Here is a 27,173-nt window from a genome sequence, read left to right as displayed (position 1 = left end):
CAAGATTCTTCATTTCATATTTTACTCTTAAGAAAATGTAATTAAATCAATACTTATTATCATAGTACAGTGCTTAGTCATTAGTTTAACAATAACAATTTATAATGAAAATTCATTTAAGTTATTCAATAAAAGCCATCATCTGATGCTATCTACTCAGTAGGAATGAAAATTTTGTTTCTTCCCGTGAAGAAGCAAAGATATCTCTGGAAATAAGCTTCAGTTCAAATAAACAATAATAAAACAAATTCACAACTAATTTCAAATATGACATGAAACCAGCTCCAAAACTCTATAATGACTTTGCAGTACATGAATTTACAATCTTATTCCTCAAATTAAAGAGGAAGACATCAAATATTTAATTTACCCAAGTTAACCTTTATAGACTATAATAAGGAAACCATCTGCTATTATTTGGGCATACTAGCATTAGTATTAAATGTGGGGGGGGGGACCACCAATTTCATCTTTTAAAGGAGTTCCAGGTCATTTCCTTAAATATCTCGGTATATTGTTTATCATAAAGTTTTATACTTTTGGTATTAATGAACCTGCAGTTAAATTCAGGTTAAATATTCTGCACTTATTGTAAAAGGGTCAAGTTCAAATTGTAATTTGGCTCACTGCTACCAAGAGATAAGTAAAACTATATTTTGAATGCCAGTGAATGTTGGGTCTAAGAAAGGGAAAAATGACTCAGCTTGAGAGAAATGGGTATTGGGGATGGGAATAGCATAACGGGTCTATGGACAGGTAACAGCAAGTGCTACTTAACAGAAGGGTAGTAACCGACAGAAAGCGAGAGAATGAAAATACCAAACTAATCTAAAAAAAAAAAAAAATCTTTAAAAAGGACCAAAAGAGAAGAAAAGTACATTTTGAGAGAAGAATCAAAGAAAGGAATCCGGAGTCAAAATAAGACATGAGAGAAAACTAAAAATATATCATCTTTTATCCTCGTTGGGTAGGCCAGGGTAGTAGAGAGGGTAGCAAGTAGACACGTTATTCTGCACCAAAATATTAGCTGGGAAAGAATGCTCTCAGTTGTAGTTCTAGACAAAAAATGGGCACTTGACATGTGGCAGCTGAGAAGTTTAGTCTGAGGGAGGACAGTAAAATATAACCAGAGCAATAGTCCACCTGTAACGGGCACTGGTGAGAGCGAGAGCAGCAATAGAGCTAGCAGAGAATACTGATGGGTCTGGCCTTGGGCCAGGAGAACTCTGGCTGCAGGAAAGAGTAGTGGGAGAGGAGCAGTCTGACCTGCATAAAACAGTCATGGGGAGAAAAGTGGCGGCAGCTCCGGAAGATGATTAATGGGGGCATGTGAATGGAAACTATTTTAACACATGGGCAATATTCTTTTCATTGTGATTTGTGATGCGAATCAAGGCATTTCAACCCTTGAAGTGCTCTCATTGGTCCTTTTAATACTAATGTAGCAGTAATAATTTTATGTGACATGTGAAAAGACCTTAGGTTTCCTGGGAATAATGGTAATGTTGCTAAAACCAGACCTGGATTCATCCATAATTCAGTAGGTTTTGGAGGTGGAAATCTATCTGATTAATTCTATATTAAAAGTATGGCTTATCTGGGATACAGATACACAATGGTTTTCTTTTTCCTTTCTTTTTTCTTTTTTTTTTTTAATTTTTAGTTACACAATAAGAGGAAAGGAAGAAAAAGAAATTGTCTCACAAAGTTCTTCATTTTGCTGTGCCTATTGCTTGCTCCAAAGACAAGCATTTGGCTCACTAGAGAAACGTTTTTACAGATAACATGTGAAACCACAGCTTTGAATCATTTCCAACTGTGTCTTTTTGTTGGCTCCGGCTTACTTTAGCTACTTACGCTGGACTGTCACAGTGTCTTAGGGATGAGGAGACGCCTCCCCCGCAGGTCCTGCTGCACTCTCCCCATAGTGACCAGGGACCCCAGTCCCCATCTATGCTCTGGGGCCAAGTGCCAAAAGGAACACAATCTCCCTGATAACACCACTGCAAGATTTCACAGAAAACACAGAATTAGCTTTTAGCAGATAGAGCTATCAGGGTACAAATACATAAAGGTCAAGTAATGACCAATTATAGGCATTCGCATTTTTACAATAGATAACACAGATCATTCTGTAATTGTGTTTAGACATTGGTGAAGGTGTATGTGGATTGCGAATTATCTTTAGCTAGCCTGTAATTTATAGATCTCTACCAAGTACCAGGAGCTCTAAAATCTCCGACTTTGCTTTTTTTCTTCTTCTCCAGACTTTTAGTGTTTTTAATCATGAAACTATCTGCAGACCCACAACTCTTTCTAGAGTATTTCATAAAATTTTTTTCTTTTATATTCCACCATTATTAGACTCATGAAATGATAACGCAATATGGAAAGTTCCACAGTAAGGAATTTTTATGATGGTAATTGCTCTTAAGAAAAAGATTAGTTGAAGCTACAATAGTTAAAGAATGTGTTGTGGCATTTCATCTACATGAGCACTGCAGACATAATAAAAGTAATGCCAAGGCACTAGGGACTGGATACAAAAAAACCCTTATGTATACTGACTAGCCATAAGTATGGTCGCTACGTGAACATGTGTACTGGAATTCTGCTTGACTTTACTCTCTGCAATAAACCACACGTACTGCAAAGCCAGGAATAAATTATCAAGACACAGACATCGCATAATCAACTCGTAACTCTAGCATGATAAATCTTATTTGCAGAATAGGGCAAAATGAAACTCTTTTTCTTTAACCAGACATTTGCAGGTATCTGTTATTGCCATTCCCCGCCCCCCCACCCCGAATTATCAAAGTTTGACAAACCACCATGTGTATATGGATAACAATGGGGAACATACTTATTTGAGTTAAGCAACGTTAAGGTCATTAAATGAATTGAACCTTACATTAAAATGTGGAGGGATGAGGACAGGTGCTGTTTAGAAACTAATTGGCCTGTGAAACTGATCTGTCACCAGACTTTACTGATTCTACCTCCAAGATACATCTGTTATTCCTTTACTCTTTACCTTCTTCACTGCTAGCACCCTGAATCAAACTGGTAAATGGAGTAGTTTCTTACACGGTCACTCTGTCACTACCCTTTTCCTCTAGAATTCGTTTTCCAGAGAGCCTTCAGTGACATCTTGTAAAAAAAAAATCACGACATGGCATCAAGTCACCTGTTGGTTAGCAGACGTCAGTGATTCTATACGCCTCTTGATTTTGCTCAACAGTGGACTTTAGCGGTCCAGCTCTGCTTTCTTCACATCTCATTCTCTCCCCTAAAGCAGATTGTTCCAGACACACTATTTTTTTTTTCTTTTCCTCAATATCAGGGTGGCTCAAAAAATTTGTAGAAAAATGATTTAAGAAGTTTATTTGGTGCCAAAGATGTCTGAAATTGATGCATAGTTTTTTCACAGTATGCATTTCCCTTGAAGTTTTGGTAGGCCTCCATCACTGATTTGTTCCCTCCCCAGGGTGTTTGTACGCGATGCCTTCTTGAAACGCACTATCCCCAATCCCTCAGGTTACTGTCCTCTCACCCGTTTCAGACCAAGTGTCCTTTCAACAGAGAGGCCTTTGCCCACCCTCCCTTACCCTGACGTTGTCTCACCACCCCTTTCTTGCCCTCCTGCTCCATTCTCAGTTGCAAAAAGGCTTAAATCCGCCTATTTTCGTTCCTCTGACCTCTCTTAAAAATTCCTCAGATGACTTGTTTGTCATCCCCTCCTTAGAATATAAAAGACTAGAGAGCCACAGGTGACTATTTAAGTTGAAATTAATTAAAAGGAAATTTGTCAGTTTCGCAGACCCCCTTGCCACAATTCAAGGATTAGGCTGCCAGATGCGGCTAGTGGCTATGGATGAGGGTGAGGTTATTTCCTCAGAGGGGATAGGGAACATCCCCCTCATTAGAGTGTTTTGTGGGAAATGATGAATGCCTAGAATAGACTTGGCATGCACAAAATTTATTCAGTGAATGCATCATTGGACTTTTTTTTTATATAGAATTGTTACGTCTTGTTTTGCTTACTAGAGGAAGGAACTGGAGAACTAGCAGATAAACACTGTCAAGACACATTTGTTTCCCTGTTAGTTGGTACACAAATTGGCACTCAGTGAATGCTTTCGTATTTGTGAAATCATAAAGGACTTTTCAGGGAAGTATTGAGCAATTATTAGTCAAAAGAAAGTCAAAATATGATTGTCTAGAAGGAAGAACATCATTTTGATCCCAAGCATAATATGTATTGAATGTTGTAAGATCAACATTATCATGAGCGAAAAAAAATTATCTGTCCAAAATACTGAAGAGGCACTTGGATAAGCCAATAACATACTATAGACCCTAGTATCTAGGTTACTAAGAAAGAAGGGGAGACAATGTCAAATCCTCCACCTTATGATTTATCTCATTGGTCCTGAAGTCAAGCCATTTTCAACTATGCTAGATTTTCACCTACAAATGTCACAACACTTAAGGCCTGCATTGTGGCACAGCCAAGCTAACAGGCCACCTGTAGTACCAGCATCCCATATGAGTGTTAATTGGTGTCCTGGCTGCTTCACTTCCAATCCAGCTTCCTGCTAATGTGCCTGGGAAAACAGCAGAAGATGGCCCAAGTGCTTAGGCCCTTTCCACCCATGTAGTTACCCAGAGGAAACTCCTGGTTCCTGGCTTTGGCCCAGCACAACCCCAGATATTGTGGCCATTTGGGAGTGAAATGGAAAGGAAGATCGTTCTCACTCTGTCTCTTTTATTCTACTCTATTTAACTCTGTGCTTCAAATGAATAAAATAAATCCTATTTTTAAAATATGTCATATCAGGCCAAATAATCTCATTTTGTGTTTCAATCGCTAGAAGAAACTGTATAGAAGAACATTTATGACTAGAACTGCTTTTTCTATGGAAATGATCAAATAGTGTATTTCTGGCTTGTAATTACTGACATTTGGTTCTTGGTTCCAATTTGCAGAAACTGACAGTTTAAAAACCCGAAATCTTCAAATTTATTCTTTCAAGAGAGAAATTTAGCATTATTAATTTCAAATGACATTGAAATCTGATTTTAATTTGAATTCATATAATCAGAGTTGAATTTAAAACTTGAAGGGACTTTAGGATTCAGGCAGTCTAAGCACTTAATATTTTCACATGAGGAAACTAGAACCAGAGGTGGATTTGCCCAAAACCACTTAGCAGAAAAGGGACTATGTGTCCAAAAACATACAAAAATAAGTGAGGAAAAAAAAATTACTTGAAGGTGTATGACAAATTGGAAGAGATTAAAGAATACTAAAATTTTAGCGCATAAAATGTAAACTAATACTAAAGATTACAAAGAGCTCTACAGTCATATGTTATTTCAGAGCACTCTGGGTACACGTGATTTGCAGAGAAAAAAAATCTCAGGTGTTGAGAGGGCCACATCACACCAAGAGATGTAAGTTCTAATATATTTAGGCAATATTGGCAACCACGTTCCTAGAAAGTTAACAAATTCTTTTACAGATAAAAAGCAAAAGATAAATACAATGTTAAGTTTGTAAAATACTGCTTAATTCTCATTAATATCTACCTGGTAGTAGAATTTTATGCATATTTTGTTTGAAGACCTACTGCTGCATAAATCCCTTGGTTATATATCTTCCCTTGGACTTATAATACCATAGACAATTGTAGGACTGGCACTAAGGTTTAAATTGCCTCCTGGGATAGTCACCTCTAACATCAGAGTGACTGGGATCAAGTACTACTTGCACTTCCTGGCCAGCTTCTTCCTAATGCATCAGAAGCCAGCAGATGACGGTAAGCATTTAGGTTCCTGACACTCATCTGGGAGATCTGAGTGGAGTTCTAGTCTCCTTGTTTCAGCCTGGTGCGAAATTAGCCGTTGTGGGGCATTTGAGGAGTGAACTAGTGGATGGAAGACATTTTCTCTCTCTCTCTCTCTATCCCATTCCATTCTCTGTCTCTCTGTTACACTGCCTTTGGAAAAAATAAATCGTTAGAAAATAGGTAACTATATAAAAGTTAAGAGATTAACGGGTTTAAAAAATAATATGTATTAGAGAAAAAAGCAGTGGAAAAGAGACTAGTCTCTAGTGTAATAACCAGTTAACAATTTAGTTGAATAGTTTACAAATTAGCATCAAGCTGTGTCGCAAACTTTGTTAGAAATCTTAGTTCTAATTTTAGCACTCTTTGATCCAAAGCATGCTTGCTTTCTTCTGTCTCCCTAACTATAAAGTAGGGACTAATTTTAGCTTTTTGTTTCAGTATAGTTTAGTACAACTTTGAAAATTAGTTCAGTGCAGGCATGTCTTCCAAGAAGTGAAAATTCTATCAAACAACTTGTTTGATTTTGATATGTAGTTAAAGTGTTCTTCTGTACTTTCTTTTGGGAAAGGACCATTAGGGAATTCTTGCCACTTCTCTCTTTTGGTAGTGAAAACCCTAATATGGCATGTAAGTTCAAGAAAAGAAAGTATGGCTAGAACAGTGATACAGTGAGTTAAGCAGCTGGCTTCCCACATGGCTGCCAGTTTGAACCCCAGCTTCTCCACCTCAGATTTAGCTTCCTGCTAATGTACTTGCTAAAGCAGCACAATCTGGCCTAACAGGTTAGGATCCAATTACCTATGTGCGACATTCAGATGGAATTCTAGCCTCCTGGCTTTAGCTGCTGGAATACTCATTTACCACATACTCCTTAAATTAATGTTTAAACACTATGAATAAAGAAGGCATGTTCCTAAGAGGCTTTTAGAGCCTTTTTATGAAATATTATTCATTACTAGAGACTATGTATTACTATTAGACTACTTTATTATTTTTTTTATTGAGTCGTTCATTTTTATTGGAAAGGCAGATTTACAGAGAGAAGAGACAAAGATCTCCCATCCACTGGTTCATTCCCTAAGTAGGTACAACAGTTGGAGCTGAGTCTATCTGAAGCCAGGTACCAGAAGCCTCTTCCGGGTCTCCCAGGGTCCAGGGTTCCGAGGCTTTGGGCCATTTTCTACTGCTTTCTCAGGTCACAAACAGGGAGCTGGATGGGAAGTGGAGCATCCAGGACATGAACTAGTGCCCACATGGGACCCTGGTGCATGCAAGGTGAGAATTTAGCCACTAGGCTATCGTGCCAGGCTTCTTAACTTATGATTTACATTATTATATATCAGCAAATCAATTGTAAATCAATCTATCTGATAATGTGTCAGAATTTCACAAAGGAAAATTTCAATGAGCAATGAGCATACACATTTTCAAGTAATTGTTTTCTTTCTTTAATAAGGTCAGGTTAGGATGCTATTATGATTGCATCTTGTTAGAGACAGCACAGGGTCGTGCCAGCATTTGAAATAAGAAACAGCTAAGGAAATCCAAAGATATTAAAGGAAGTAACATTGATGATTCAAAACAGAGCATTCTTCCCAAATCAGAATACCTGAAGGTTGGAGCAGAGTGCCATTGAAAGCCTTATCATTGTTTTGCGCAGGTATGGGAATGCTAAAGCCATATTTTAGTCCAACTCTAAATCAGAACTTGTCATTCCATTCTATTTAAAGTTTTAAAGCAATTGGAAGAACAATTTCTTTCCTTTATTTCTATGGTTATAGTTTAGGACTCAGTCAAAACATACCATATTTTAGTCTAAGTGAATTAAAAGCTAAGGTGGCAAATGTTCTATTATTTACCCAGTGCTTCAGAAGGGCACATAATAATCCTATTCATTTTTGTACTTTTTAAGGACTTTTATTTATTATATTATTCCATGATACAGGTTCATAGGGTCTGGGATTTCCCGTCCTCCCTCCTCACCTCCGTTTCCCCTACTGAATAATCCTATTCTAATCCAGTCCTATGTTTTCCACGCAAAAATATTAGGGATCAATGTCACTTACATGTAATCCCAAATGGTGGCTGTATCTCTAAATGGATCTTACAGAATCATTAAATCAATCTTTTGGCAATAAATCAAGTATGGAAGTGTTGTTTGTGGTCACCAACAAGGATTAGAAGGATTGGGTCTTGATTATCCTTAATATCCTGTTTGGTTACAAAGCTAACACTGCAAAGGAACCGAGTTTTTACATTCTAAATCCCTATTTACCATCTCCTCCAGCATGGCGTCCTTCTGGTTCCCATCCAGAGGTCCGCTTGTGGGATGCTGTATCTGAGGAGAGTTCGCTGGCTGAAAGTTACACTGAGTGATTTGTAGGCGACTGACCCATGGACACAGGACCAGCGCACCATCTAGACTCATCAAATTTCCTCCTTTGCTTAATGCTACTGTTTCTAAGCACATCCACTCAGACCATATGGTTCTTATTCAGTCCTTGAATGGCTTATTCAGGCAAACATCCAATGGCTGTAATAGCAATGGCAGACCCCCCAGGACTCACGCAAAGATCAGTTTTTAATTTTTTGGCTGTATTTCTTATTCCATCTGCTAAATGTACATGGAACAGTTCCCATACTTACATGGAACATTTGTGGAGCTGTGCCCCAGGGCAGGGATCCCGTATCTTATGCAGCCAGAATTGGACGAGATCATCATGGATCCAATCCTCTGGATATGTCTACACTATCAGTTGAGTGATACGTCTACCCTCCCATTTTAAAAAAAAGATTTCTTCAAAAAAAAAAAAAAAAAAAAACTATGTGCAGCTTTGGGGAGACAGTGTGTAGGTTCTTCCTGCTTCCAGGGAGAGCAATTTTGAACTGCTTAGTTAGGATCAGGGGTTGTGGATATAGCCTTCACGTCCCTGAGACACACAAACCTGCGCTTGTAGCTGCTGTGTGCTGCTCCCAGTGTAGCCATGAGAAGCTCTGCCTACCATCAGTTAAGGTTGACGAGTAAAGATGAAAAGTCATACTGAATAACATCTAGTATATATCCTAGATATTATCTCGTTTCATTCTCACAACATCTCTCTGAAATACATACATAATTGGAGGTCCCTCATGGCGTGTGCATCTCTATTATGTAAACAACACTAAAGACAAAATAATACATCTCTTAAAGAATACATAGAAATCTATTTTCTACCATTATAGAGATTCATAAATTCTTAGCTCCATGTCCTGTCCCCACTGTTGCCCTTTTGTGATTCCTTTGCTTAGAGACTGCTACAGGTATAGAAATACCAAATTCGCTTAAGTGTTCTTGGGCAAGACACATGAGCACCACCCATCTTGTACTCAGTGACCCTCTTCACCCCTGCGACAATGAAAAACTACTTCTTTTTTTCTCTCTGTAAATTTTTTCAAGTGAAGACAAGGTAAAATTAAAGTCAGTATAGAAGGGCAAAGATTTCAACTCTGGAAATCAGAAAGACCTGGGCTGGAATTTCAGCTATGCTAATAAACTGCTGTGTAATCATGGGCTCTTTTTTTTTTTTTTTAAGATTTTTATTATTATTGGAAAGCCGGATATACAGAGAGGAGGAGAGACAGAGAGGAAGATCTTCCATCCGATGTTTCACTCCCCAAGTGAGCCGCAACGGACCGATGCGCGCCGATCCGATGCCGGGAACCAGGAAGCTCTTCCGGGTCTCCCATGCGGGTGCAGGGTCCCAAAGCTTTGGGCCATCCTCGACTGCTTTCCCAGGCCACAAGCAGGAAGCTGGATGGGAAGTGGAGCTGCCGGGATTAGAACCGGCGCCCATATGGGATCCCAGGGCATTCAAGGCGAGGACTTTAGCCGCTAGGCCACGCCGCCGGGCCCATCATGGGCTCTTAAGTCTTATTTTTCCCATCTGTAAAATGGAGTTAAAACAGTTCCCCCGTCATAGGATTTTTTTTTTTTTTATTGATATTAAACAGAAGAATGGTTGTAAAGTATGTGGTAATATGTGCCCGGCAAAGTGTAAGCACTTATAAAATATTCAGTCATCATCATCATTGTTACTGAGAATGTCAACTATTTTTAGATGGCAAGTTTACAGACTAACCACACAAACTTTTTCAAGTGAAAATTCCACTTTAATTTTGACACAACCTCCTTGAATGGCTGTTTTGCTTTGAATCAAAATTCTGGGTCTGGTTAAATTGCCTTAAGGGCAAAAGGTACCTTTAGCAACAATAAACATACTTCCTGCCCTCTTAAGGAAAAAAAGGAGAAATATCAACAAATTAAATTATAAAATCATGCAAGAGGTAACAGGATAACTCCGTTTAGCAAACATAAATAAAAGATAATTTAGTAAATATTTAGCATGCATGTCTAGTTTTTTGTTTCTCTTAAGAATGTAGGTTGATTAGGTTCTCTAATAGCTTCTCCAAAAATCCAAAGTCAATAGTGGGGATTTTTTTGAGGGGGTTCCATGTTTTTGAAAGAATTATTAAGATTCGTTGTACAGATTAGTTCTAAATGGTGGCAATACATAAACCATATGACAACGTACTCTTATATAAATGACACACAAATTTTGCTAGATTTTAAGGTTCTTCAAAGAGTTTTTCAAGGAGCCCAAGCTGTTGCTTGGAAGTATGTCAGAGGCCAGCAAAGCTTCAAAGACAGGGTAAGGGCTTGTACAGGGCTCCAGAAACAACAAGAGTATTTCCACTTTGTCAAATGGGTATAGCACAACTCTTTAGAATTCATTTGAACAAGGAGTCGGCAACTATTAACCAATATTAATAACTGAGGCTTTAGAAAAAAGAATACTTTAACTTCTTTTGCTTTACTTTCCCTTTACTGTGCTTATCTTTATCTATGTTAGTAATTATGTCTCTTTTACTCTTAACTAGATCTAAATTCAATTCAATTTACTTTACTATTACCTGAGAGTTTTCTTTAAGCAGCCTTCAAAGCTAAAGTTTCAAGTAATGTGCTATGTTTATCTCATGTATGCACAAACACTGCAAGATATGACATTTGCAAGTCCGACGCTCTCCTACTCATGTCGGTGTCATTCTTCCAGTTAATAAATCGAACATAAAATGGTATTTGTCAAGAACGGTTGGTTCTAAAATAAACCTAAACAGTTGTTTCAACAATGTGTTTCCTAACATTTTCTATCACTTTGGTAAAAATTTAAAAAAAGGAATTTCTTGATAGTGCTGTGTTTCTATTAGATACTTATAAAAACTGAAAAAAAAAAGCCTTAATCCTTTTAAAATGACCCTATCAATTCATATATTTAGCATAATTTACCAACATTTCCAAACTCAGCATGGAAAAGCCATCACCATGGCTCTAGGTCATGGGTCCTGAATGAAGCCATCAGCAAGGATTAATAAACTGTGACAGTTGCCCAAAAGCTTTCATTTCTTCTATTTAAACATAAGATTGCAAGCTGAAATTCAGCATAATCCTTGTTGAAACTTGCCCAGCTAACATGGAAGAAGTCAGAATTGAGAAAAAATGATGATGCTAGTTATTACTAGAAATTTAGTCTATAACAATAAACCATAGAATTTACATATATAGCAATTTATAGAGAATTTTAGGAGTAGCACACAATTCCTTCCAACTATTTGGAAAATTCTTGACAGTGATATTTTTGAAAACTAGACTGATGAAACTAAAGTTACTTATCTCCAATTTGTATGGTCATTACATTGTTTATTTTTCTCACTACTGGCCCTTTCTCTCATACTATAATTTAAAAGTTTATTTGGGGGGTCACATAATTTTCCTAGGGATCACTAACCAGAAGAAAACTAGACCATTTGCTGACATATTTATCGTACAAATATAACTGACATATGTATCAACAAAAAGCTGCAACTCAACTAGTCTAGAATATAATAGCTGCTATTTCGTAAACAATGTGTATTTATAGAGAATAAGATATGACAATCTGCTGTACTAGTTTACTGTTTTTAACCGTATACAAACTAATGAACATAATTTCCTAGTGTTTAAATATTAGCACCAGAAATTGTATCAGTTTAGCTTCTAAGTCAAACAGCTAGTAAATCATTTGAGCTTACCCCCTTCTCAATATTCCCAGTTTGACATAGCGTCCCCTCAGCTGCTGGGATACTATTGGTAACACAGCGATTGCTTTTGCTTAGGCACCAGAGCTCTCTACACACTTCCTAGGAAAGAAGGCAAAAGCAAGTTGATCAGAATTACATACCAAAGTCATGGCCAATGCTTCTATCAAGTACACTGAGTCATTTAGCATGATGTTCCAGGTCTCACATCACTGTGGAAGCATCAAGGATGAAAAATTTGGAGATATTTCTTATGCAAGGTGAGTCAGTCACATTTCAAAACCATTTAAACAATTGTCTTAATAACTTTCAGTAGACAAAGCATATCTTGGTTTTGAAAGTTGATTAGGATTTATCTTTTTTTTTAAAGATTTATTTATTTTATTACAGTCAGATATACAGAGGAGGAGAGACAGAGAGGAAGATCTTCCGTCCGATGATTCACTCCCCAAGTGAGCTGCAACGGCCGGTGCGTGCCGATCCGAAGCCGGGAACCTGGAACCTCTTCTGGGTCTCCCACGCGGGTGCAGGGTCCCAAAGCTTTGGGCCGTCCTCAACTGCTTTCCCAGGCCACAAACAAGCAGGGAGCTGGATGGGAAGTGGAGCCGCCGGGATTAGAACTGGTGCCCATATGGGATCCCGGGGCGTTCAAGGTGAGGACTTTAGCCACTAGGCCACACGGCTGGGCCCAAGGATTTATCTTATAATATTCTGCAGACATTTCATTCATGTAGTAGGAAAAAAATGAACACGCAAAAAGGAAATACATGTTTATCTCATGCAAGAATATTCAACAGCATAAACTCACCAATTAATGCTGTTTGAAGCTATCTTGCCTTGTTGATTATGAATTTCCATTATCTTACCTCAGCACTTAGCAACAGACCATATATTCTGAACAATGACTTGGGGGCGGGGTGACCACATGATCTAATGCTTGCTTGCTCAGTGGAACAGAATATATATATTCTTAAAAACAGAATAATGACTGCTACCTCTGGCCTCAGGCACAACATCACAGAGCTAGGTCAGTTCCAGCCCCATCTCCTCCACTTCCATTCCAGCTTCCTGCTGATGTACACCGTAAGAGGCAGCAGGGGATGGCTTACGTGGTTGTGTCCCTGCCACCCATGTGTGGAGGTCCAGATTTGAGTTGTGGGTTCCTGGGCTTCAGTCCAGCTGCTGCAGACTAACTCAAGTCTATGTAAACACTGACGAACTTCATAGATAACAAACATTCTCCATATATTAAACAAAGCTATGATGCCTGTCTCTTTGCTATCCAGATAAAACTGAAGGTAAATAAATTTTAAAACGTTTAAAAAGGAAAGGATTATTCATCTGCATGTAGATTGAAGGCTTCGTAACAAGTGAAAGCAGCCAAAATGTTCTTGTAAACTCCACATAGCAAAGGGATATGACAATAATACAAAGTGCCTTTCACTTACCTGGCATGTCACAGACATTTCTGTTACATGATGCTGAAGGTTTGAAATGAATGTCTAATTTCATGGGCTCAGCTTGTAACTAATTAGGCGAATTGTCTGACAATGCACATAGGTGATAGCATTTTTCATATTTATTTAAGAATATTTAGTTAAAATCTACTGTGTTGAAGAAATTATGCATTATAAAAAATAATACACTAAGCTATCATTTACAATTCATAGTAACTTCCCTGCAGAAGTTAAGGTATAGTCAGATGAGCAGCCTGCATGTCACAGACTGAAACTGCTCTGTGATACTAATTTGGTCAGGCTTTTCTCATAAAATTAAACTTTCTATTTTAATGGGTTATCAGCACATCCTTATTTTTTCATTTTTCTAGATTTTGAAAAATTCTTGATGGCAGGGTTGGTGTGTTAACGGTTTTCTTGGTAAAATTAGAAGGTTGGCATCCTTTTCTTGGTCTGCCAAGTTTTAAAGTACAAACAATCTAAACATTTGTGAACTATCCACTGCCCAGATTTTTTTTTTTTAATTGATTGACTTCATTTGAGAGACAAAAAGACAGAAATTTCCTAACAACTGGCTAATTCTTGGAATGCCAGAAACAAAGGACTTTGGGTAGCACTTCCAGTCTTTTTACAAGAGTTTATATGTGCTGTGGTTGATGGTCTCTTTAATTGTGATAATGCTCTCCTGATCATTTCAACTCACCAATCTACTATGAAATAGTAATACAGGAAAAACAAAACTATGGAATCATTCCCCAAGTTGTCAGCTGCTCATGTCTCTTTTAGTCACAGAAATACGTGTTGTAGTTAAATGAACTAACATATTTGCTAGTGTGATTTTATCTAGCATCTTTGGTTTTGTACTTGAAAGAATGATGGTGGTTATTGTTTTTCAAGGTTTTGAAGTTGAAACTCTTTTCTTCGACTTTGGAGAGTCCATGTTACTGGGGCTGGCACTGAGACATTGGCTGGGTAGCCTGTGTGCCAGCATCCCGTCTGGGTGCTGACTACAGTCCCGGATGCTCCACTTCTGATCCAGCTACCAGCTGGTGTGCCTGTGAAAGCAGTGGAGGACTGTTCAGGTGCTTGGGTCTCTGCATTCACTTGAGAGACCTAGAAGATTCCAGCTCCAGGCTTTGGCCTGGCCCAGCTCTACTGAGACCAGTTTGGGAATGAACCAGCAGATGGAATATCTCTCAGTCTCTTGCTCTCTCTTTCTGTAACTCTTTCAAATAAACAAACCTTTAAAAAGTCAACAGTATTGACTTTACCATTAGGGAAAAAAATATGCACATCAGCCTAAATGAAAAGGCAGTTTAATAGGTAAAAATGATGGGGAGAATATTTCATTTCAGTATATAGGAGAGTCTCTAAATATCAGAGCTGAGCAATGATAAACTAAATGCATAATGGGAATTACCGCACAATATACTTCACAACAGAGATATTGTGTGAAGAAAAAAAGGATGCTATGAGAGAGAAGAAAAAAAATAATACTTTTCAGGATTTACTGTCGATTACTACGCTAAGCATCCTGCATCTCATTTAATCATCAGGACAATCTTAGAAAGTATGAGAAACCTAATATTCAGAAAAATGTGGTAGTTTGATTCAATTTTATCTAGATCTAAATTTGAATCAGCGTCATCTGAGATCAATGCCCAAGACTCGCCACACAACTAAGCTACTTTCCTAATTCTCTTAAACATATCAGAACTGAATTTTGTCACTGGGCTCCACTGTGTAGAATAGATAATTGACCAACTTATATAGAGCCTTTACATATAAGAAAAGAAATAAAAATTAGCCCTCATAATGTGTCAATGTTTTTCAAGTAATTATGCAAATGCAAACTAAAAAGTGAGAAAATCTTTGATTTTCCAAGGAAAATCAACATTAGCAGCTGACACAAAGGGAAAGGAGCCTGAAAAGCAAAAGGTAATTTTATAATAGAATTAGTAAATAAAGAAATATTTTAAAAAGAAAATGGTATATCTATTACAAAATGTTTGCTGAGAACCAGTGAAAGAAATATTTACAGGTTATCTGCCCTGGGAAAACCCGAACTCCTATGCAATCTTGGTCCTCGATTCTGAGTATAAAACATCCTCTTTGTCCTTATTGCCCTATCAGCAACATCTTTCAGCAGCTGTGCACAATCAAGCATCCCGATGGGAAGGAAGGTCAGGAAAGAGCGTGGCGGTTAGAAGGTCACTTATCACATGAAGACCCACATATGGTGACCCTGTGGCCCAGAACCAGTTGTTTACAGGACATTGGAAGAAAGAATAGATGCAATGTCACTTCCGCCTTAAACAGTTCGACCTTGTCACGTGGTAATTTAGATGGAAGAGATTTTAAAAAGGCAAAAAAAGAAAAAATCTAGTCTAGAAATTCAGGTTAGATAAATGATTAACAACTTAAGGGGATTAAAAATGATTAAATGCTAAAAAGAACAAAAATATCTACAAAGTAAACTCAGGGTTAAAAAGTAATCATCTTTAAGGACATGGGTGATTTGTATCTACTAGGTTGGCTTAGGATTTAAGAAAATTAAAATTAAATATGCTTTTTGCTAAGCATGTACTAGATACAAATATCTGTTTGAATTCCAAAAGAATATTGAAGTGCTAAAATATTTCCATGTCTTTTATTCCCTACGTGCATCTCAAACAGCACAGCAGAATATTTCTACTGCCTTGACATCTTCTAGAAAAGTGATTCTATGATTTCTCTCAATGCAACACTTCATAACATGGAATTCTTCAGAGTATTTAATCTACAGCATTTGAACTGTAAGACATAAGACTACCTTGGATCTTTACCTGCTTTCGGTGGGCAGGAGAGTAATGTGTTACCAACGACCAAATCACAGTTTTAACATCTGAGAATCATTCTGAGGCCAAAATGAGGCTGCTGAGTTTTCTCCTTGAATTTCCCCATCGTAACGGGTTTCTGGTTCTCAGCACTTCAGCACTTCAGCACTACTGTCTCCCTAGTTAGCTGCAGCTTCTTAAAAAACTGTGTGTGTACTTAACAGTCTCTTTATAAATACTATTATGAGTAAATCAGGAGATAATTATTTGAAAGAATTATTCTTAATGACAAATAATGACTTGAATCTTCATTAAGTGATGGTGATGAGAGAAAAGAAAAAAAACAAGAACCAAAAGTGATATGGCAGGAAAACACTGACAGGTAACTTCTGAGAGATCAACTATGCGAATTTCGATTCAGTGTTCTCCAGGGAAGGACACCTTGACCACGCACCCAACTGTCTTGTCTCTAGTAGCAACCCGGACTGCAAAAAGTTAGCTTCTCGGTGGAGAAAACTTAATGACATTATTACCATAGTGGGTAATTAATGTATTTTCAAACCATCTTTACTATTTGGCATTTTAATTCTTTGTTGATCTAACAGTCTTAACGATAAATTGGCCTGCTGGTAGATTTATTTAGGTGACTAAAAATGCAGATTTTACAAGATTGGACTATGTGCCTATATTTCCTATTATATAAATCAACAAGTTAAATCATATATATATATATATATCCTTTGACCTTTCATTTCTTATATTAAATCCTAAAAGTCTCTTACGGTTTGAAATACTCATGGTACTTTATTATTTGCAGAAGATTGCTCTATTATTAAATATTTAACTGAGGTATTTAGAAAACTCAAGTTTGGTGATCTGTAAGTATCATACATTTCTCATGGAAGGAATCAAAAATTAAGTCTTAGAATTTGCAAAGTTATGTCACATTTTTAGATGTCCTTTCATATTTCTACTGTAACACACTGGGATTTTTCTATCAAAAAGTCAAAATTACAAAAGTAGTAAAAAAAAAAAAAGTAAAACAAAAACCAAAAATAAATAAATAAAAGAAAAACACAAAAGCAAAATTATAGAACTCACACAACTTTAGTTTCTGTGCCACTAATCTGAGTTGTAGTGCAGCACTTTCCACTACTTAAAAAAGGAAACATATTCATAATTATGTAGGAAAATGAGGGCATGCTGCAATGGAGCGATTTTTGTAGGATGTGTTAGGGGAGAACAAAAAGGAAGAGAAAAGGGCTTCCATCATTTTACAAAATTTCAATTTTCAAATACTGTTTTTCTAGATTACAGAACTCTGTTTCCTAAGCTTTAATGTTCCTTAGAAATTGTGTTTTCCTGCATATCAATAAACCCTAATGATTTCATTCACCCAAAATCATTTAATAGTTCCTTATTACCTTTAATAAATGTGAAATTCTTAGCATGCCGATGAGATGCGGTCTGTTCTACCTCATTTACATGGTGCTTGAGGACAAAACAAAACACTGCACTTTTCTCAGCTCTTCCCAGCATCAGTGTCTACCTCATCCAGAGAATTCTCCTCACTCACTTTCAACAAATATTTACTGAGCTGCTATAATTATGACAGATGTTGTGCTACTCATTATACAAATATCCACCGAAGGGACCTGCACTAGGAAGCAGCATTATTAGCCAACTGCCAATAGGCTGGCATTCTGTGTGGATGCTGTTATAGTCCCTGCCACCTGCTAATGGGCCGGGGAAAGCTGCAGATGATGGCCTGCAAATGGCCTGAAACTTGGGTCTCTGACACCCACGTGGGAGTGACTGGCCTGGCCCACTGCTGGCTGTGAGACCATTCCAGAAATGAGCGGGAGGATGGAGGAACGCTGTGTCTCCAAATAAATGAATCAATCTTTAAAAATTAAATTTGAGAAATCCACAAAATCAGGTAGAATCTGTTTCCCCACAGAAATTACACTTAATTAACGTGTGCACGGCTACATACGTCCAAATCTAAGTCAGCTTGCCAGGAAGGTCTCGCCTTCTGCTAAAAAATATTCGGTTTCACTTTGTGTCAGAATATGTTTCCTTATTCATGGTTCAGAATATATGATATATTGGTATGTCATTCAGTTCTGCTTTAAAATAAGCTATAATAACATACAGCATACTATTACTCATTTATGTGTTAAGTCTATGGAATAATGGATAAATTTCATGAAGAAAATTTCTCATAAAATAAGAAAGGGTATGACATATATAAAATGTCCGTGTTTTTGAGGCCTTGAATATATTTATTTATTTATCTATTTATTTTCGTCTTAAAGGCAGAAATAGAGAGAGATGATCTTTCCAGCCCCATTTGCTGCTCAAATGCCTCAGTTAGGGATGTAGCGGGCTGAAACCTAAGAGCTCCTATTTAGTCCTGGCCTCCAGGTGGCCAGAGGGGACCCAAATACCTAAGCCATCACCTGCTACATCCCATGGAATACATTATCAGGGAGCTGTGGTTCAAACAGACACTGCAATCTGAGATGAGACTGTTCCATGCAATCTCCTAATGGCTGCACCAATCAGTTCTTGATGTCTACCATCAATTTATGCACCAAATATTATTAATCTAGATTGAACTATTAAGTGTACAGAAAACAATGTTTGGACTATGTGCTGAAGTGATACATTAAAGAAATATGGGGGGTAAATCTTGATCTCTGAATTAATCTGTGTTTTTTTTGGGGGAAGCAACCAAAAAAATACCCAGAGCCTATCAGCTGTACAAGCTTATTGGTAGTTTCCTTCCTAAACATATTTTTACTATAGTAGTATAGTTAAGAGAACCCTAATAGAAAATGTTAGAGAAATGGAAGAATAGATTCTACAGAGCTTTCCAGCCCCCCCAAGAAGACACACAGAAATATTACTTAATTGATATATTGATCCCGCAGAGCTGTTTGCCATGTATTTCCATCCAAGAAGCACAGTAGGTCCCTAAGAGACCTGTAACATAAATAGCTAAGATTTTTTTGAAGTAATCTAATTGGTTTCCAGCATTGTATGCTGCTGCCTGTACTTGCAGCTTATGTACAAGATATCCTATATTTTAAATATAAACTAAAAGAAAACAAATTCATTGAAAGCCAAGATGAAGATATCTGAGAAATGACTCTGATGATGATTTCAAAGGTCTTCTGATCACTTCTCTGCGTAAGAGACTAGGACGAGGGGCTTTCAAACTCCCAGTCACTAGTGACATTTAGGACGAGGGACTTTCAAATTCATAGTTATTAGTGACATTACCAGTTATAAACTAACTTACATAGTGTTCTGAAACAAAATATATCTGCTATTTCTATTTTACTTAACATCACTATACCTAGTGAGTTGAGATCTTATTTTTTTTTAAAGATTTATTTTATTTTATTAAAAAGTCAGATATACAGAGAGGAGGAGAGGCAGAGAGGAAGATCTTCCTTCCGATGATTCACTCCCCAAGTGAGCCGCAACGGCCAGTGCTGCGCTGATCCAAAGCCGAGAACCAGGAACCTCTTCCGGGTCTCCCACGCGGGTGCAGGGTCCCAAATGCATTGGGCCTTCCTTGACTGCTTTCCCAGGCCACAAGCAGGGAGCTGGATGGGAAGTGGAGCTGCCGGGATTAGAACCGGCGCCCATATGGGATCCTGGTGTGTTCAAGGCGAGGACTTTAGCCGCTAGACCACGCCGCTGGGCCCAAGAGATCTTATTTTTTAAATGCTTTGGTTCTATCATATTTTATATTTTTAGTTTCTTCATCTAGGAACTATTATGACTTCTGTTAAGGCACTGTGAAGTATCTTATTTAAAAAGTACTTTATAATTACCAGAAACTACTTCACATTACTATAATTGTGCTGTAGTTTTTATTGTTTGTGTGTATTTTCACTGTTTCTGTTGGAATTTAGAAATACTAGCAAAATAAAAATATATATGCAAAGATAATAGAAGTTTTAAAATCTTGTCCTCAGTAGAAAAGTTTCATGTAAATTCCAAAATGCAACTAACACATTTATTAAGGTACCAGCTTACTAAGAATTCATTAAGAACTCAGGCAATGACCAGCACTGTGGCGCAGCACGTACAGCAGCTGCATATAATGCTGGCATCCCATCTGGGCAGTGGTTCGCACCCAGGTTGCTCCACTTCTCATCCAGCTTCCTGTTAACAGCCTGGCAGAGGCAGCAGCAGAAGGCCCACATGCATGGGCCCCTGGCTGTTCAGACGGGAGATCCAGACAAAGTACCTGGCTCTGGGTTTCTGCCAGGTCCAGCTTCTCTCTGTCTCCCTATTTCCCTCCGTAACTTTTTCAAAGAACTAAATAACTTTTTAACAACAACCCGACCCCCCACACTTAGGCAAGATTCTTCATGACTACACACACAGTCATTGGTAACATGGCAATGACCACATGATAGCCAGAAGAGGTGAAAAACTGAATACTACTGCACTCATTCTACAGCTTTCTGAAATCTCTAACATCATTGGAGACATGCTAGTCGAACAGAAATCACTTCATGATTCTTTAACAGCCTTTGGAAAAGCTCCAGTGTGGTAGGGACACAACGGTTGTGCTTAGTGTTGAATACAGCAGGCCATATTCAGACTCTATATAGTTCTACCTTCACCTGACATCTGAAATATGATTTGCTTATCTGACTGGCCTATCACCCTCAAAGCTACTTTTTAAAGTTGTTTAGAATTGCTTAAATCTGTAAGGATGTGCCAAACAAAACAAAATAGGGGGTTGGATGCTATCAATTGTATAAATCCATTTTTTTCTTTCAGTGACAAATTTAAGAAGTAGAAGTGATTACAAAGAATCTATCATGATTCAAGAAACTCTGTTAGTGCTATATATCACTTTGTAAAAAAAATACCCTAAAGTAAACACTAAGTTTTTTTTTTTTATGGTACAAGAATATTTTGTCGCAAATGACAGGGAAGAGGATTCATGATAAAATATATGAAATTACAGACTTAGAAATGCTAATGTCTCTCCCTACACCTTGCAGTTTTCTTTTATAACTGTCACAGAAGTTATTATACTTACAACCCATGAAGAATTTAAAAACACAGTGTAAGGAACATAAACTAAAAAAAAAATACAATTTCATAATTATTTATTTCATTTCAAATCAGATCATCTGAAATGAATGAGATACACAGATACAGTAAGGTAGATTAAGTCTACTTTTAAAAAGTTAGTATTATTTGCTTAACAAGCAGAATTGAAGACAAAGAGTGTAAGAAAGAAAAAGAGTTTCTCTCTCCCACCTGTTGGTTCACTTTACACATGCTTACAACCAGGGTGGGGACTGGTGGAAGTTAAGAGCCTGAAGCTTAGTCCATGTCCCTCCCGGACACACAGATAAAAATACTCTAATAGAAAATCTATAATCTCAGTTTAAAATGAATTCCAATTTACTAGCCAGTTTGCATATAGAAAGGCTGTGATTAAAATGTGACTGGTTTACAGATGCAGGGTGGAATAACCTAAAGACAAAGGAAACTGGAACCCTACAGAAAAACAGTATGGAAGACTTTCACAATAATCAGAGAACCAATACTTTATTCAAGGCCCTATACATCCAGGTAATCATTTACAACCTTTCAGGCTAGTGTAATAAATGTAATGCCAGAGCCTACCAAAAATAAATAATTCTGAAAATCACTTTATCTTTTACTAGATCCAATAATTAATGCAGGACAACAGTCTATCGTTTAGTCTGTATTACTTTAAAACTTGTAATCATTTTTATGACACTATTATTTTGAAAACTATTGTAAACAAAAATGGTAACCAGGACTTTAAGCTTATTTCTCAAATTTGAAAGATTTCTGGCAACCAATGTGACATTTGAAAATTTATTCTTTCATTTGTCATGCTTATTCTGTATTTCTTCTATGAACCAGTGTCCTGTATCAGACACTACAATATTTCTCTATGGAACTTTTTATATGATTTTTGATATTGTCTTTTAACTTTTAAAGGCAGATATAAATAGTAAATTCTAATACCTACCTTTTAATTTTCTACAACAACTTTCCTTGTTTCACTATTGGGGTGAATGTCATCTTGTCCCTGACTGATTATCAGGTTGGAATGGGGCAGTGGATGAAGCAACTTGAAATGACTCAGTACTAGCTAATATGAATTAAAGCAAAGGCACCTAGCCAATGTAAAAATACCCTTTAGCTCAATGCTAAAAGTACCAGAAAAAAAGGATTTACGGAGGGCTTTTAAAATCACAACATTTCAAAAGACAAAGTTAACTCAACATGCAAAGAATAAATACATTAGAAGTTATTAAGTTTGTACCATATCCCTTCACAAGAAGTTTCAAATACGTTAATTTTAGAATACTCAGACATCTAGAAATAGATATTATAGAAATGGCAACCATCATAATCCCATCATAACAATTGTGTCATGAAAACAACGTATGTAAATGGCTAAACAAAAGGATGAAGACTTCTTACCCCATATTTGCATTGGCGGGAGGTTGATCCATACTGGAAACGACATTGCTCATCGGCGTCATACACCTGACCTGGAGCCACAGCTGGATAAAGAAAGTCACGCTTGGGAGGCTCATTATCAAGGCAAGTACCACGGCCTGAACTGTTCAACATAAAGGATCAAAGGAAATTAGGTACTCTATGGACGACTTCAACCATAATTATGAGACCAGGTGTTCAGCTCTTTGCATGAATTTCATTCATACAAAACAATGTATTCTACCCCCAAATAATCACAAACCCAACAGAATTGCTTCACTAAAACCTGAGTAAGAGTTCCAATTTTTTTACACCAAAAATAAAATAAAAGCATCTCAGACAACAATGTGAAACTGTCTTGTTGGCCCTTGAAACACTGGTGTAAATTAATTTATAAAGGAATCAAAACAGAACTTTATATTGCTCCAAGCTTCTTTTTTCTTATTGCAAATATAAGCACATCTGGTAGCAGAATTAAAAACATGAAATGTGGAAAGTTTTTTTTTTTTTTTAATTGTGGTTGTAATTCTTAAAAACCTAATTTATATACTTCCACTTTGGGCAGAACAATAGATGCTGAGGGAAGACGTGTCTATAGGTTCTTGAAATATTTCACTAATAAATAAGCTGAATAACAGATGGGGTCAAGATCCAAAATACTCTTCTTAAGTAAATTAGAAGTGTTTAGTCTCTTAAAAATTTCGTGTTTCATCTAGGGTCATCAAAATTGGAAAAGAGAATGTTCTTGTCTCTCTAATTTCTGCTTTTCAAAGTATGCCTGCACTCAAACATAATATTTTAATTCAGTGGAACAAATAACATGAAGAGCGCCAAGAGCCAGACAGAATACCTTCAAGCGTTTTAAACTTTGCTGTATATAATGGTTCGTTTTTATTTTAGTCAGTGTGCATAAAGCAGGACAGATGCTTTTTTACTTTCATTTCACATGTGAGTAAGTTAGAATTTTTAAAGAATTTCTATGCCAACATTTAAAAATTTTTTCCAACATTCCTGTCCATTGTGCCAGCACTCATGTTTTTTTTTTTCCCCCCAAATCTTTTCCATCCACTTTGCCAAAGGAAAATAATTTCACAAGTAGAAGTTCCTCAACTGTTATTTAGGAAAGTCTAGCTTTTCATTTACACATAGGTATAAGAAAGAATCGAAACAGCAGGCTTTATATGCGCTTAAAAGTTTCTCATATCCTTAAAACAGAAAAGCTAAGGTGTTCTACAAAGGTGTACATTTGTACAGCTAGTCATCGTGTCCATTTAAGAACTGAATCATATAGATTCAAAGACCAAGGGGACACAGTCTGTCTTTTTTACCCCATTTCCCTTCATTTACATCTCTCTTGAGTAATTTTTAATCTGTCAAATATTTTGGATGAGGCATTAAATGCTGTACTTCTATAGAAAAATGTTTCTATTGTCTACTATATTCATTTTGGTTGTCGCTGCTGAACATGTCTAACAGAGAACATTCTTTTCTTCAGCCGGCTAACCAGTTTTCCTAACAAAACTTCTAAATTTCCTTTTCATTATACTTTAAGAACAAAAAATTGGCATACACCTCAGCGAGAAAACCTACTCCTAGTGGAGATTTTTAAACAGTAAGGGTTAGGGATGGTGTGGTGGCACAGTCCTTCGTGCTGCTCTTCGCAACCTGGTAGCCCATAAGTAAGTGACCGGCTGCTGCACTTCCAACCCAGTTTCCTGCTAAAGTGCCTGGGAAGACAGCAGATGAAGTGCTGGTGTGAGACCCAGACAGCATTCCTACCTGCTGGCTTCTGCCTGGGTCTGTCTGACCTGGTCATCGTAGCCAAGTGGAGAGTAAACTAATCTGTCTTCTCTTTTCCCTTCCTTTCTCTCTTTGTTTCTTGGCATCTCCCTTGGTTTCAATTGCTCCGATTTTGAAAGACATAAATAAATGAATCTTTAAAATAACTAACTAGGGCCCGGCACGATAGCACAGTGGTTAAAGGCCTTGCCTTGAACGCACCAGGATCCCATATGGGCGACAGTTCTAATCCCAGCTGTCCGCTTTCCATCCAACTCCCTGCTTATGGCCTGGGAAAGTAGTCCAGGACGGCCCAAAGCCTTGGGACCCTGCACCTCCGTGGGAGACCCGGAAAAGGATTCTGGCTTCGGATTGGCTCAGCTCCAGCTATGGCGGCCACTTGGGGAGTGAGTATGGGACAGAAGACCTTCCTCTCTGAAGGAACCGGCGGCGCCCATGTGGGATCCCGGTGCGTTCAAGGCGAGGACTTTAGCCGCTAGGCCACGCCGCTGGGCCCAAAAATAAATAAATCTTAAAAAACTAATAATAACTAGTGAGAACTTTTTTCTCATTTCATGCAAACTTTAAGAAAATGTAATTCTTCTAAATCTGAAATTATACAATAAGGTTAATGAAAAAAGAGATCATATTTCAACGATATAACGGAAAAGTAACATTATTTTGATAATGCAGATCATTTGTGAGGTGACTGAATCAGTAGTTTAACTTCTCAATTTTCCTACTAAATCACCTGTTTCTGCTCTATTTAGAATAAAATTTTAAAATATCCCTATGGATAGAATTAAACATGCAATAAAATAAGTTAAATGCTACTAAAAATCAACAGAAAATATAAATTGTGTGCCAAGGTAGCCAAGTACAGTACCCTACACTTAAAAGCATTAACAAAAAATATTTACCAATAGCATAAAAATACCTATAGGATATATTTACCTAAGGAATATCAACACCAAATCCATTCAAGATGTTTAGGAATTTAGAAAATTAACATAAACACTCAAGGAAGTATTATGTGGAACCCAAAGAAGAATTCAAAAATATACATGAGGAAGAAATATTTCATGGTAAATTGAAAATTTGCTTAAATTTGGAGGAACCAAGACAATTTCTTTATATTTTTGTTTCCAGTATTAACAATCTTCTAGTAATTGCTCAGACTCTTTAAATGGGGCCCAGTGTTGTGGCATAGCAAGTTAAGCCACCATCTACGACACCAGCATCTTATTTGGGTGCTGGCTCCAGTCTCCACTGTTTTGCTTGCTAGTCAGCTCCCTGCTAATGTGCCTGGGAAAGCAATGAGGATGCTCCCGGACTTAGGCCCCTGCAACCTTGCGGGAGACCTGGATGAAGCTCCCAGCTCCTGGAAGGCTTCCGCTTGGTCCAGAAATGGCTGTTACAGCCAGTGTGTACTAACGTGGTCTAGTAAAACAGCTTGACAAATCTTGATTTCCTTTTCCAGGGTATTTGTGCAGAACAAAACATCATGTGAAATAAAATCTAGAAGACAATTGTATGGATCTTTTACAAAGAACCTGTGGCCTTTTCAAATGAATTAGGCTATGTTTGTTCAAATTAGGAAGGCCTGCAAGTTAAGTTCTTGCGATTTTTATTTGAAGCTTAAACAACAAAAACGCTCTTGTATAAAACTACTAAAGTTTATCTACTATTTATAAGTACTTTTTTTCTTTCCTACTCATTACTAATGAACTCTTTGAAAACAGTAATCCTGGATATTTTCATGTCTTTTAAGTCACCAATTACCATTACAAAATATTTCAAATATAGTACAAGATGACAATATGGATTGAAGAAATAAATGCTTAACACTGAAAGTGTTTTCTTCATTTTTTTTCCTAAGAAAATTCCCAATTGCTTAACTTCCACTACAGCCTAATTTTCTTTCCCAGAGGTATTACTACTATGATGTTGTAAAACAATTCCCTTGTTTTTCCCTCTGTAACTTTACGTCTCACTTATTGGTCAGCCTGTTTGGGGACTTTGTGTAAAAGGAGTCCCGCTGTAGACTTTGTTTTGTGAATTCATTTTTTTGCTCCACATTATGTGAGGTTATTACCGTCATTTATGCAATTGTAGCCTGTCAATTGCCCTTATTTTTCCGTTTTATTGCCTCCATATATTCCATTTAAAATCATTCCACAATGACTTATCCATGGTTCCATTAATAAACAGTTGTATTATTTATAATTTCTGGGGATCACAAATCATGCTGATAAAATGTCATTACACGTTTGCAGGAGCAAATGCACAAATGTTTTTCCTGCCATAAAATATGAATGTGAACTGTTATTTCTTAGTTTTAACTTGTCTTATCATTAACAAAATGCAAATTATAGGGAGCTTTGATTTAATCTGCTAATTGACTTATAACCACATAATTCTTATGATGCTAAGTATTATGGCTATTGTCAAAAAATACTAATAGTGATATCATAACAAGCTTGAATTAGTCATCAAATAACACTTAACTAGAAATAGTTTATGGCTTGATGTCATTTACAAATTTTTCCACTCAGAAAATAGAACCTCTATGCATTAACAGACTAGTGGTACAAAGGTGTTACAAATTACTCTTGTTAAGTAAAGATGCA

The 27,173-nt window shown here is 37.1% G+C and overlaps 1 protein-coding gene across 10 annotated transcripts in view; it reads right to left on the bottom strand.

Moving 5' to 3' along the window:
• ADAMTS6 (ADAM metallopeptidase with thrombospondin type 1 motif 6) overlaps positions 1-27,173 on the bottom strand; it is a 272,555-nt gene that overhangs the window by 100,149 nt on the left and 145,233 nt on the right. For 8 of the 10 annotated variants that reach the window (XR_009247499.1, XR_009247497.1, XR_009247500.1 and 5 more), the window contains 3 exons: positions 22,747-22,888; positions 11,964-12,071; positions 1,858-2,003 (listed from right to left, as the gene is read on the bottom strand). Coding sequence is in view for 7 of the 10 variants with exons in the window: in XM_058679970.1 (XP_058535953.1) it covers positions 1,858-2,003; positions 11,964-12,071; positions 22,747-22,888 (396 nt within the window). In the remaining 3 variants the exon portion in view is untranslated. The remainder of the gene's footprint in view (positions 1-1,857; positions 2,004-11,963; positions 12,072-22,746; positions 22,889-27,173) is intronic. The other 2 variants (XM_058679974.1, XM_058679975.1) reach the window with 1 other exon arrangement.

Source organism: Ochotona princeps, chromosome 23 (assembly GCF_030435755.1).
Source record: "Ochotona princeps isolate mOchPri1 chromosome 23, mOchPri1.hap1, whole genome shotgun sequence".
NCBI classification, from domain to species: domain Eukaryota; kingdom Metazoa; phylum Chordata; class Mammalia; order Lagomorpha; family Ochotonidae; genus Ochotona; species Ochotona princeps.
Note: the sequence above shows the minus strand (reverse complement) of the source record. Positions and strands in the feature narration are given on the sequence as shown.